Below are 11788 nucleotides of genomic sequence, written 5' to 3' on the forward strand. Positions count from 1 at the left end.
TCTGTGTGCTCGGCCACGAAGCTTCTCAGAAAATGTAAAACATTTTCCAAGCTGTGTCTGTCTGTCCCGTGGTTCCCTTGTGGCATCTCCTGTTCCACGTGTCCCTTCTATAAACTGGCATTTTTTTAAAGAGAGATTTTTTTGGGTAGTTTTTTCAATAAAAGGGAAGAACAGACATCAGACGTGTCCTGGAGCATCTCTGGGGTGTTTCACACCTGGGGAGGGAATCCCAGTTCGCAAAGTCCTCAATGCTGGAAGAGTCCTGGCATTTCCACCGCAATCTTGTCACCTAAACCTCGATACTCCTATTTTTATCTCGTAGAGCTGGTTGGGCTTGCTTGCCTCATCTCAGGGAACTCCCAGATGGACCTTCGCGGTTTTCCAGCCCTCCCTCTGCACACGTATTCCACAGGAGCGCCTGTAAGGGAAGGTAAGGGCGGCCGGGAGGGGATTCCCCTGGCATCCCAAGCAGGGTCCTGCCTGCGTCCCTCTCTTGGCTCCCCTGCTGCCTGCCCTCGGCAGCGGCTCCGCCAGCCAATCTCCTGATATTCCACCATTGCGCCTCCCCCGTGGAGCGCCGGAGGAGGAGCACATCAGCCGCTCACACCTGCACGGGGATTGTCCCTGCTGCCCCCCGGCACCGGCGCCGGGCTCCGCGATCCCGAGAGCTGGATCCCCGCCCGCTTCCTTGGCCCGCCGAGCGCCTGATCCGGCCCCCCCCCGGCCCCGGGAGCTGCAGGAAGAGGCGGAGCGGGGCGGCCCCGGCGCGGCGGCGGCGGGAGGAGCGGGGTCTGCGGGGATGCGGGGATGCGGGGGATGGAGGAGCGCGGGGGGTCGCGACACGGAGGGGATGGGGCTCGGTGCTTGCGAGGTGTAGGGGGGTGCGGGGGGACGGGGACTGAGAGACTCAGCGGGGGCTCGGTGCATGCGGGCTAGGGGAGTCGGGCTGTGGGGGTGTCGGGGGGTACACGGGGAGAACCCGGGTGCTGCGGGTGGATGGGGGGCGATCAGCGCCTGCGGGGGCAAGGGGGGTCAGGACGTGTGAAGGGGGATGCACGGAAGGGGTGTCAGTCCCTGTGGGGGTCAGTGCGTGCTGGGGTGTAGGATGGTTGTGCTGTGGGCTAGCGTTGGGACATGGAGGGTGTAGGGTGGGATCCAGGTGGGAGAGGTGCATGGGGAATGGAGAGGTGCGTGGGGAATGGAGGGGTGCGTGGGGAACGGAGAGGTGCATGGGCACAGGGACTCTGGGCTAGTGACACTGGGGGACCTTAAGGCAGTGGGAGCTTGGGGGTCGCGCAGGAGATGCGCAGCCCTTGGGAACGGCCTGGAGGTGGCACTGTGGGTGAAGCAGGGGAGTCTGTGCAGAGCAGGGGAGCAGCACAGACAGGCAGGAGGGCGGCTGTGACCCCACCGAGGGGCTCTGCTCTCATCCCGCTCTTCCACCCTGCTCAGGCCCAGGGGGAACCTCAGGACGGCCACCATGTCCCAGGCCACCACCTGCCTCAAGGTAAGCCTTCATCCCTATCCCCCTCATACAGGCCGCCCTCTCCTTTTGCCGGGATTTAACCCTTCATATCTGACTTTACCGCCCTTCCAGCAGCAGGGGGATGGCGGGGAGAGCCCCCCACCGCTGCCATCACCGCCGGCATCCCCGCTGATTTTCCCTCTGGAGACGCTGTTCCGACAGGCAGGTGGGGTCACCTACCGCATCCCGGCTCTGCTCTACGTCCCCCCGGATGATTCCTTCCTGGCCTTTGCCGAGAAGCGCTCCTCGCCCCGGGACGAGGATGCCAAGTACCTGGTGCTGCGGCGGGGCCGCCGTCAGGGCTCCTCTGTCAAGGTAAAATTCCCCCGGGCTGTGGGAACGAGAGATGGGCGCGATGCCGGCCGGCTCCAGGGTGCGGCGGCCCCGTGGCTGAGCCCCCTTTTGTCCTTGCCGGCAGTGGGGTCCCGTGGAGGAGCTGTCGGCGTTGGCGCTGCCCGGCCGCCGCACCATGAACCCCTGTCCCCTCTACGACGCCGAGAGCGGCACCGTCTTCCTCTTCTGCATCTGCGTGGAGCAGGGGAAGACGGAGCGGCGCCAGATCTGGAGCGGGCGCAGCGCGGCGCGTCTCTGCTTCGCCGCCAGCGCGGACGGCGGCCGCGGCTGGAGCGCGTTGCGGGACGTGACGGACGAGGCCATCGGCGCCGACCTGTCCCGATGGGCCACCTTCGCCGTGGGGCCGGGCCACGGGATACAGCTGGACTCGGGGCGGCTGGTGGTGCCGGCCTACACCTACTACGTGCACGGCTGTCTGTGCGGGGCCCTGCGGCTGCCGTGCTTTACCCGCCAGCATTCCCTCGTCTTCTACAGCGACGACGGCGGGCGCCGCTGGCACAAGGGAGCGCCGCTGGGCGGAGAGCGGACGGGCGAGTGCCAGGTGGCCGAGATCCGCGGCGCGGAGGGGCCCCTGCTGTACTGCAGCGCCCGGGCGGCGCGGGGCTGCCGGGCCGTGGCGCTCAGCGCGGATCGCGGGCTGCGCTTCCAGCGGCCGGCGCCGTGCCAGGCGCTGGGGGAGCCGCCGCGGGGCTGCCAGGGCAGCGTGGTCAGCTTCGCCGCGCCCGACGGCGCCGCCGAGGCGCCCACCTGGTTGCTCTACTCCCACCCCACCGACCGGCGCCGCCGGCGCGATTTGGGCCTCTACGTGAACCCCTCGCCGCTGGACGGGGCGGGCTGGCGGCGCCCGTGGGTGCTGCACGAGGGCCCGGCCGGCTACTCCGACCTGGCCGTCTGCCCCGGCGGCGTCTTTGGGTGCTTGTTCGAGTGCGGCGCCAGCAGCGCCTGCGAGCAAATCGCCTTCTGCCTCTTCACCCTGGAGCCCTCCGGCCGTCAGAACCTCAAGGCCTCCTAAGATAGACCCGTTCTAGGCAGCGCGATCGCTGCTGGACCCGGCGAGCGCGGCAGTGCCGAGACCTCGCCGGGATATTTCAAGCGCTCCAGAGGCTCAGCGTCGTGAACCTTTTATTTAATTGTGTCTTTTTAATCGCCTGTCAGATGTTGACCTGCGGCAGCGGAGGATCTGCTCGGGGTTGGCCAAGGGGGATGCCGGCACAGCGTAGGAAATGCCGCCGCTTCTCCAGAAATCAGCAGTTTTCATATGGTAGCAGCTGAAAAGCAGAAGGTGCCAGCAAGAACAGCTGATTCCATGAGGGAAAAGTACCCAAAAATCTTGGTTTAGTTATAATATTCCAGTTTCTGCATTCCTGCAGGTGGCAGAGAATTCCCAGTTTTTACCGCTTTTTATCCTGTTTTCTTCACTTGCCTGCTTTAGACTGAGTTTCTCCCTGCCTCCTGGGGAAAAGCACTCGAATCTCAGGGGGTTTGGGGGGAGTGTTGGGGGGTGTTTCATTCTGCTCCATAGGGAGCAGGTTGTAGCATTCCGACAGTGACAGTGACCTCATCCCCGTACTGCTTGTCAAATAAATTTCTCCCAAAACATGTGAAACGCAGCCACAGGGAACATCCCAACGGAGCTGACCCTGCCCCCGAAAGATGCAGGATGGCCCCAAGCACAGCACCTCCCACTCCATCTTGGTGCTGTTTTGTGTGTGGAGAGACAGGATGGGGGCAGACAGGATTAGTGCAAGGCGGGATAGGAACAGGCAGGATGGACAGAAGGTCAAATGGAGACGGGCGCAGGCAGGATGGGGGGCAAGATGGAACGGGGACAGGCAGGATGGGGCCAGACAAGAGAAGGACAGAAGAGAAAATAGGGACAGACAGGAGCGGACAGGCAGGATAAAGCTGAGGGCAGAGCAGGATGGGGCCAGGACAGTACAGGAAAAGGGGCAGGGACAGCCAGGATGAGGCTGGGGCAGGACGGGGACAGAGAAGAGGGGCACAAGCAGGGCAGGGACAGAGGGGCAGATTGGAATGGGGACAGGGACAAGCAGGACGGGGACCAGCACCACGCCGCCCTCCCCAGCCAGCGTGGCGGATCCGGGGCACCCCCCACCCTTTTCCCCCCAAAAGGCGGGGCCTCTCCGCCCCTTTTCCCCCGGCTTCTCTCGGCGGCGGCGGCCGGATGCGGGCGCTGCGGCTGGGGGCACGGCTGACACTGGGCGTGCGGGGGGCACTGGTGGTGTTGGGGCTCGGGGGGCACTCCTGGGACTGGAGGTACAGGAGCTACCGGGGGTTTTGGGGATACTTGGAGCGCCGCGGCCACTGAGGATACCGGAGATACTGCGGGTACTGCGGCCGCTGCTGGGAGTAGGGGCGCTGGAGGTGCTGGGGGTACTGGGAGCACTGACGGTGCCGGTGGCGTTGCTGGGACCAGAGACACCGTGGGTACTTGGAGCGCTCGGGGCACGGCGTGTTCTGGGTGCGCGGCTGGGACTGGAGGCACTGGAGGTACCGAGGATTTCTGGAGCACTGGGGGCGCTGGGAGCACTGGGGGTGCTGGGGGCGCTGCTCGCGCTGCTGCCGCCCCCCGCCCCGGCCGAGACGTTCTCTGCGATGCTGAGCGTGCGGGGAGCGCTGGGCGCCGAGCGCCGCCTGCTCCGCCGGCTCCGCTCCTACCTGCGGGAGGAGAGCTCTCGCCTGCGCCGCCTCCGCAGGTACCGGGACCCCCGACCCCGCCGCGCCCACGGGTGGGGCACCGCAGCATCCGCTCCCCTACAGCCACCCATCCCGCCTCCCCGGCCCCGGGCGTGGGTGGCTCCCTGGCCACGAGGAAGGGTTAACCCATCCCCATCTTCCCCGCAGAGGCCAATTTTTGGGGGTGGCCCTAAATAAGAGGGTGGTGGGAGGACGGGAAGCTAAGACTGGACATGGCTCACGCCCGACCTTCCCCCAGCCGTGCCCCAGGAGGGGGACAGGGTCCCTCCACCATGGGGGTCTGGGTTGCAGCATCCCCAAGGCATGGGCCATCCCCACACACACACCAGGGATGGACTGGACAATCCATCAGCTCTGGCTTGGCCAAAGAGTGGACGCTAAGGCAAAGCTGCCCAACAATGGGCAACAAAAGGGACTCAGCCCTCACCCGGGAGGCGTCAACACTAAGGAACATCGAAGTGTCCTACAGTGGGTTCCTTGTAGGTTCTATGAGAAAGTCCAGGCACTGCACCAGGACCCCGAGGCCTCAGTGGACAACCCCTTGCTGGCCTTCAGCCTCATCAAGCGCCTCCACTCTGACTGGCCCAACATCGTCTACAGTGATGAGGCCACCATGAACACACAGGGTATGGGGAAGATGCTTGGCCTTGTGTCCCTTCTGTCACCTAAGCAGAGCCAGGAGGCAGTGGGGAGGGGATGGAGGAGCAGGAGAATAGATGGAACACATGGAAGAACAAGATGGAGGAGAAGGGTCAATGGGTAGAGGAGAAGGAGACTGGATGGAGGAACCAGGAAATAGATTGAGGGGCTGGGGAACAGATGAAGCAAGAAAATTGTTGGAGGAGCAGGATGTGGGGTCCCCAGGGAAAGGAGCTGCTAAAGGTGATTGCACCTCATAATTTCATCTATCCCCACCCCGCACCTCTTTCCTACCCTGCAGCACTCCATGCTGGCCTCAGGGAGATGGAGCAGGAGCTGCCTGGAACCGAGGACCTGGACGGGGCGGCCAGGGCACTGATGCGGCTGCAGGACGTCTACGCACTCAGCGTCAAGGGCTTGGCCAGCGGCGTCTTCCAGAGAGCCGGGCACCCACCCCTCTACAGTCCCGGCCGGCGCGCCTCCCTCTCTGCCGACGACTGCTTCCACGTGGGAAAGGTGAGGGAGAACTCCACAAAGCTGCTCTGGCTTGGGGCGTTGCTTCCATAGAGATAGACATGGGGGTTCCTTTACATGGGATGAGATAGAAGTGCAGGTGCAAATGGGACAGGAAAGGAAGGGAAGGGACAGGATGGGGATGGTGTGGGAGGGAATGGGGGTGGAGATGGCAATAGGAAAGTGATAGATGCAATGGTACAGGATAGGTGGGAGTTGCGATGGGACGGGACGGGACGGGACGGGACGGGACGGGACGGGACGGGACGGGATGGGATGGGATGGGTTGGGATGCAGGCCAGGCTGGCCCAGCTGCCAGGTACAGCTGAGGTGTTGCCTTGCAGGTGGCCTATGACACAGGTGACTATTACCACTCCATTGCATGGCTGGAGGAGGCAGTCAGCCTCTTCCGCCTCTCCTACGGCAGCTGGAACCTGGAGGACCGGAGCAGCCTGGAGGATGCTCTGGACCATCTGGCCTTCTCCTACTTCATGGTACAGCCATGACTCCCCTTCCCATCCCAGTGTCTAGTAGAGCCAAACCATGGGCAGGAGGATGGATGCTCATGGGGTCTTCACTTCCCCATCCAGGCTGGAAACGTCTCTCATGCCTTGAGCCTCTCCATGGAGTTTCTCCGCTACGGTATGTGGGAAAACCCTGGATGCAGCAGGAAGAGGGAAAAGATTTTGGGATGTCCCTATCGCCTCTGCATGCACCACCCCATTTCTTGCCACCATCTGGGGTAACTCTCCAGGCACTGATGCCAGGCAAGGGGGTTGATGGGGATGCAGCATTCTGGGTGACACCGCCTCCCCAGCAGATCCCAGTAACCAAAGGGTGTCGAGGAACGTGGCCAAGTACAAGAAGCTGCTGGAGATGGGGATGGGAGCAAGTGCCAGCCCCCTGCAGCGCCCCAACAGCACCCGCCTGCAAAGCCGTGATGCCTACGAGGAGCTGTGCCAGCGCCCCAGGGGGCAGGTGGGACTGGCAGGGGTGCCATGGTCCCCACCACCACTGTGCCCCCTTCATACCCTCCTTGGTCCTTTTCTCCTCAGCTGGCCCCAGAGCGGCTCCTGCACCTCAGCTGCTCCTACGAGACCAATGGCAGCCCCTACCTCCTCCTCCAGCCTGCCAAGAAGGAGATGGTCCGGATCCAACCCTATGTGGCTCTGTACCACGATTTCATCACCGATGCCGAGGCTGAGACTATCAAGGGGTTGGCAGGGCCCTGGGTGAGCCATCCCTGTCTCCAGGGCTGTCCCTTTCCTGCAGCAGGATGTCCCAGGAGACTGTGATCCAGGGTGAATGCAGAGATAGGAGGGCTTTTAGGGCCAAAGCCTCCTCCAGGGAGTTCACCCTACTGCATTGCTTCCACCCGCTGTCACTGCTTCCCTCACCCCAGTGAGACACCTTGGGGTGGGATGTTTGGCGACCAGCTGGTAAAACCTGCCAACTTTGACCCTGACCACGGCCCTTGCTTGGGATGGGGGTCCCCATGTGTGGCAACATCCCCCCTGTGTCCTTCAGCTGCAGAGATCCGTGGTTGCCTCTGGGGAGAAGCAGCAGAAAGCTGAGTACCGGATAAGCAAGAGGTAGCAGCCCCCCCTCCCTTGTCCTCCAGCCACCTCTGAGGGGGCAGTGAAGCCACGCTGGGAGGCCTGGCTCCTCCAGCAGTGCCCTGAGGGTAAAGCCCGGCCACAGAAGAATTTGAGGGGCTGATGTGGGGTGGTTCCACAGCGCCTGGCTCAAGGACACGGCCGACCCAGTGGTGCGGGCCTTGGATCGACGCATCGCCGCTGTCACCGGCCTGGACCTGCGGCCACCGTACGCCGAGTACCTGCAGGTGGTCAACTACGGCTTGGGAGGCCACTACGAGCCACACTTCGACCACGCCACGGTCAGGGAGCTGCCAGGGCCCCAGGGCCGTGGGGGGCCATGGGGTGATGCCCAGGGTGGTTCCTGTGGTGCTCCTGGGGTGGACTCAGGGGTGGTCCCAGGGATGATCCTGGGGATGGGCCCTGGGATGCTCCTCATGATGCTGCTGGGATGGTGCCCAAGGGAAGACCCCGAATGGTCCCTGGAGGTGCCCCCATGGTGATCCCTAGGTTATTCCCTGAGATGTTCCTTTCCCTGAGATGTTCCTAACGATGCAGCCTGGGATGGCCCCTGGCAGGGGAAGGATGGATGGTCCCAGGATGGTTATTGCAGGATGAGTGCCTGGGGTGCTCCTGGGAAGGGAGGGAAGGACGGAGAAAAAAGAAGGGAGAGGGAGGGATTTTCCGGGGTGGGGGACGACAGTGTAGGGCAGCTTAGAGCTGCTGGGGTGTGAGATGCCCCTGGGCTGAGCCATGTCAGTGCAGGACTGACTGTCCCCGCGGGACTGACCGTCCCCACCTCCCCTTTTGGAGCAGTCCGTGAAGAGCCCCCTGTACAGAATGAAGTCGGGCAACAGGATCGCCACAATCATGATCTATGTGAGTCCTTCCTCATTTCCAAGCCTGGAGAGTTGGCACCGGCTGAGCCCTCAGGGTATGGGGCGGGTGAGGGCAGCCCTAAAACACTGCAGTGGGTGGGAAGTGCCAGCATCTGTGGAGTGTTCAGGAGCTTGTGCCGTGCCAAAGTGAGGGGAACAGAGTTGGGGCCCAAGGGAGGTTTTGTGCCTCAGTTTCCCTGTGCAAAGGAGCATCACAGGGCAGGGGGGATCCATGGCTCCTATTTTTGCTCCTTTTCCAGCTGAGTGCTGTGGAGGCTGGAGGCTCTACTGCTTTCATCTATGCCAACTTCAGCGTGCCTGTGGTCAAGGTGAGGGGTCATGTGGAATTGCTGGGAAGGGAGGACGCTGCTCTCTGTATCTCAGCTCTTGCAGGGGGTTGTGGGCAAGCCTCTCCTGACGCCAAACCCCAGCCTGGGATTCCCTCATCTGTTTTGGGATGCCAAAATTCAGCCTTGGGGATCCCAGCTCTGTTTTAGGGTACCAAACCCGTCTCTGCTCCACAGAATGCGGCTCTTTTCTGGTGGAACCTGCGGAGGAACGGGAATGGTGATGGGGACACCCTCCATGCCGGCTGCCCCGTCCTGGCCGGGGACAAGTGGGGTGAGTGACGCTGCAGGGTGTCACCCCGGGGTGACACGGGGTTGGAGGGACAGCTCCACAGGCAGGGAGGCAAGAGGGGCTGGGAATGCACAAATATCCTGCATAGCAGGGAAGAAGTTCCCCGATACCAGCACAGGGTTACAGAAGAGTGCGGAGGGATGGGAACAGACAGGGATCCGTGTCCTTGTCCGTTCCAGTGGCGAATAAGTGGATCCATGAACATGGGCAGGAGTTTCGGCGGCCGTGCAGTGCTGATCCACAGGACTGAGCCGCCGTGGGATCACAGATGTGACATCTGCAAGTGGCAAAGCCACCCCGGCACAGAATGTCCCCAAGGACTGAGCAAGGGAGGGGGGAAGGGAGGGAAGGGGGTAGCAGAGGAGCAGGGGATGATTGGGAGGGGCACTTGCTCAACCACGGCCAAACTGGGTGGGAATAAAGTCAAAAGATACTAGACTGGAGCACGTTCTGGGGCGCCAAACCCTGTCCCTGGGGCTCCCATCTGTTTGGAATGCCAAAATTCAGTCTCGGGGAGAAGGCAGCTCCTTCCAGCCGTCCCGGAACCCGCCTGCCTGCAGACAAGTTCCCTCTCTCCACCCCGAGTGCAGCCCCTACGTGCTGGGAGGCAAAGAGCAGCCCGGGATCTCCGGCAGCGCGGGGAGATGGGGCAGGAGCCCACCCTGAGCCCCGGCACTTCCCAAGGGCGACAGCCCGAGCGAGGCCAGGGTCGGGCTGCGGGACACCTGTGCCACAGCGCAGCCCCAGCTGCATCCGGCCTCATTGACTGGGGTGGTTTCTGTTCCCCGGTCATTGCTCTGTGCCCAGCGATGGTTGCTGTAGTCTCCCGTTCCACGGTGGTCTCTCTGTGCCCGGCGGTGGCTCCGCAGCTCCAGGGTAGGTCGGGGCGGGGGCCCCTCAGGGCTCTCTCGGCTTGCTTAGCTACCTTGGGTTTTGTTAGCTTAGGCAAGAAGGGTTTGGGATTTTTCTCTTTCCCTGGCCTTGGAGGCTGTGGGAGCAATCCTTTGGGGTTTTGTTTTGTTTTGTTTTCCTCCTGAGCTGTTCGGTTTTGGCCCGAGACCGGAGAGCCGCCGGAGGAACATCGGCGGGGGGCCGGCGGGACGCGGGGACGGGGAGGGGCCGCCTCGGCCCGGCCCCCGACCTGGGGACTGCCGAGCCAACGGGGGAAAGGACCGGAAATCCATCAGTTTCATCTGTGACGAGGGGACACGGCAGAAATTCACCACCTTCCCATCTGTTTTGCCCGAGCTCCTGCTGAACCTTTTGTTTTTCCTTTCTCCGACACAGGAGCCGGCGCCATTTTTTTTCCCCTCCTCACCACCTTGCGGCCGTTGTGCGTTTGTTTGTGTGTTTGTTTGTGTGGGGTTTGTTTTGTTTTTTTCTTTCCCTGGGATTTTGTTGGGGTTTATTTTGTTGGGTTGTTTTTAGCGGGGGTGGGGGGTCGTGGTGTTAAGGTCGGACAATTCAATATCTAGCATTTATAAATTTTCCGTGCCGTGTGGGCACTCTGGCAACAAACGACTGTTTTCAGAGATTTCTTTTCACTTTCATCCACTACTGTTAACTTCCTATTGACAGAAAGGGATTGCTGGAACCCTTTCTTCAGAGGAAACACTCATTCCAGAGCGTTTTTCTAGGTGACATTTGGAGGAGATTCAAATCCTCCAGGATGGAAACACAGCTTCCCAGGGAGGTCGCGGTCACCCTAACACCTCTTGGCCTCTTTCCCAGCTGGAAGGAAAAGGCCAGAACTCGGGGAGGGGGATAGGAACAGAAGGCAGAGCTTTCGCGGGGCTCTCCTGCTGGCTTTGGGTTCAGAATTGTGCGTTTATCACTCCTTGGCCGCGTTCATCCCGCCACAAGGATTAACCCTTCCGTGGGCACACAGGGATAGGGCGTGAGCTGCAAGGAGCATTTGGGCAGGACAGCGGGAGCTGGAGCGCTGGGAAGAGCCTGTCTGGATGTAAAACAGCCTGGTAGATTTCCAGTTGCTCCCAGTTCCTGCTTTTCAGGCAGGAACAACCACCGCAGGACCCGGAGCAGGCTGAACAGAGCGCAGGTTACTCACCAGCCCCAGTGCTCCGGTTTATTACTTCCAGATGTTTCTGTACACATAGGAGTCGTTGGTCACGGAAAGGAGGGGGAAAAGTGAGAGCTGTGGCTAAATTCCCTCCTCCTCCCCACACTGGGGTGCAGGGAAGGGATGGGGGAGCATTTTGGATGACAGGAGGCTTCCAGAAAAACCCAAGGGCTGGGTCTGGTGAGGGAAAAGCTGGATCAACCCCCTTCCTCCACAGGCTGCTCCAAGGAGCCCAAGTATCGCAGCTAAAGAGAAAGCAGGAATTCCTACTCCGGGCCTTTCACAAATGCTTTATTTGTAGGCGAGGGAAACAGACGCAGAACAGGACAAGACCAGGCCACAGCGTGTGGTCTCCAGAGAACTGACACACACACACACACACATTTTCCTTCTGGAAACAGCAGCACGGGGCACCCTGCCACACTGGGAAAGCGCAGCCACAACTAGGCAAGCGCCCGGCAGCAAAACTTGGAGCAAACGCCCAGTCCCATTCCCGCCGTGATACCCCATCGACCCTCCTGGGGGGATTCTCCAGGCTCTGTGTTGCCCAGCTCCACCTTCTGCAAGTCATCCCAACGCCGCTTGCAAATAGCAAACACGTGGAAAGCGGGGCTGGAATGGGCTTCCTCAGGTTTTCCAAGCTTTTCCCTTGCCAAAAGGGGAAAAATAACAACTTTACCTATTGCTGCAACCTCTGCAGAGCGCCTGTCATAGTCTGAGGGGAAAATTATATCTGGGCAGCCCCAGGCCGAGTTTAATTCCTTACTCAAGGGTTGATTTATTCAAAGCAAGAGAACTTGCTTTGGCAATAGAGGAAATAATCTTTTTCCAACAATCCAAATGCTCC

At 61.4% G+C, this 11788-nt stretch overlaps 2 protein-coding genes across 3 annotated transcripts; both read left to right on the top strand.

The window, feature by feature from the left end:
- Positions 1 to 392: 392 nt before the first annotated feature.
- On the top strand, positions 393 to 4018 carry NEU3 (neuraminidase 3). 2 transcript variants are annotated; one of them, XM_040089784.1, is made up of 4 exons: positions 393 to 430; positions 1453 to 1507; positions 1598 to 1840; positions 1944 to 4018. In XM_040089784.1, the coding sequence occupies exons 2-4, from the start codon at positions 1481 to 1483 to the stop codon at positions 2889 to 2891; spliced, it is 1218 nt and encodes a 405-aa protein (XP_039945718.1). In that variant the 5' UTR covers positions 393 to 430; positions 1453 to 1480; the 3' UTR covers positions 2892 to 4018. The 2 variants fall into 2 exon arrangements, with proteins under 2 accessions (XP_039945718.1, XP_039945726.1); XM_040089792.1 differs by lacking the exon at positions 393 to 430 and adding an exon at positions 756 to 789 and having other exon boundaries at positions 1601 to 1840.
- A 721-nt stretch (positions 4019 to 4739) lies between these two features.
- Positions 4740 to 9192, top strand: P4HA3 (prolyl 4-hydroxylase subunit alpha 3). The gene is made up of 12 exons (XM_040090218.2): positions 4740 to 5223; positions 5538 to 5752; positions 6094 to 6243; positions 6340 to 6391; positions 6570 to 6727; positions 6805 to 6981; positions 7277 to 7341; positions 7487 to 7646; positions 8161 to 8223; positions 8483 to 8551; positions 8747 to 8843; positions 9041 to 9192. Exons 1-12 carry the CDS (start codon positions 4929 to 4931, stop codon positions 9109 to 9111), a joined length of 1572 nt encoding a protein of 523 aa, XP_039946152.2. The 5' UTR covers positions 4740 to 4928; the 3' UTR covers positions 9112 to 9192.
- The last annotated feature ends 2596 nt before the right edge of the window (positions 9193 to 11788 follow it).

Source organism: Hirundo rustica, chromosome 2 (assembly GCF_015227805.2).
Source record: "Hirundo rustica isolate bHirRus1 chromosome 2, bHirRus1.pri.v3, whole genome shotgun sequence".
Taxonomy (NCBI): Eukaryota; Metazoa; Chordata; class Aves; order Passeriformes; family Hirundinidae; genus Hirundo; species Hirundo rustica.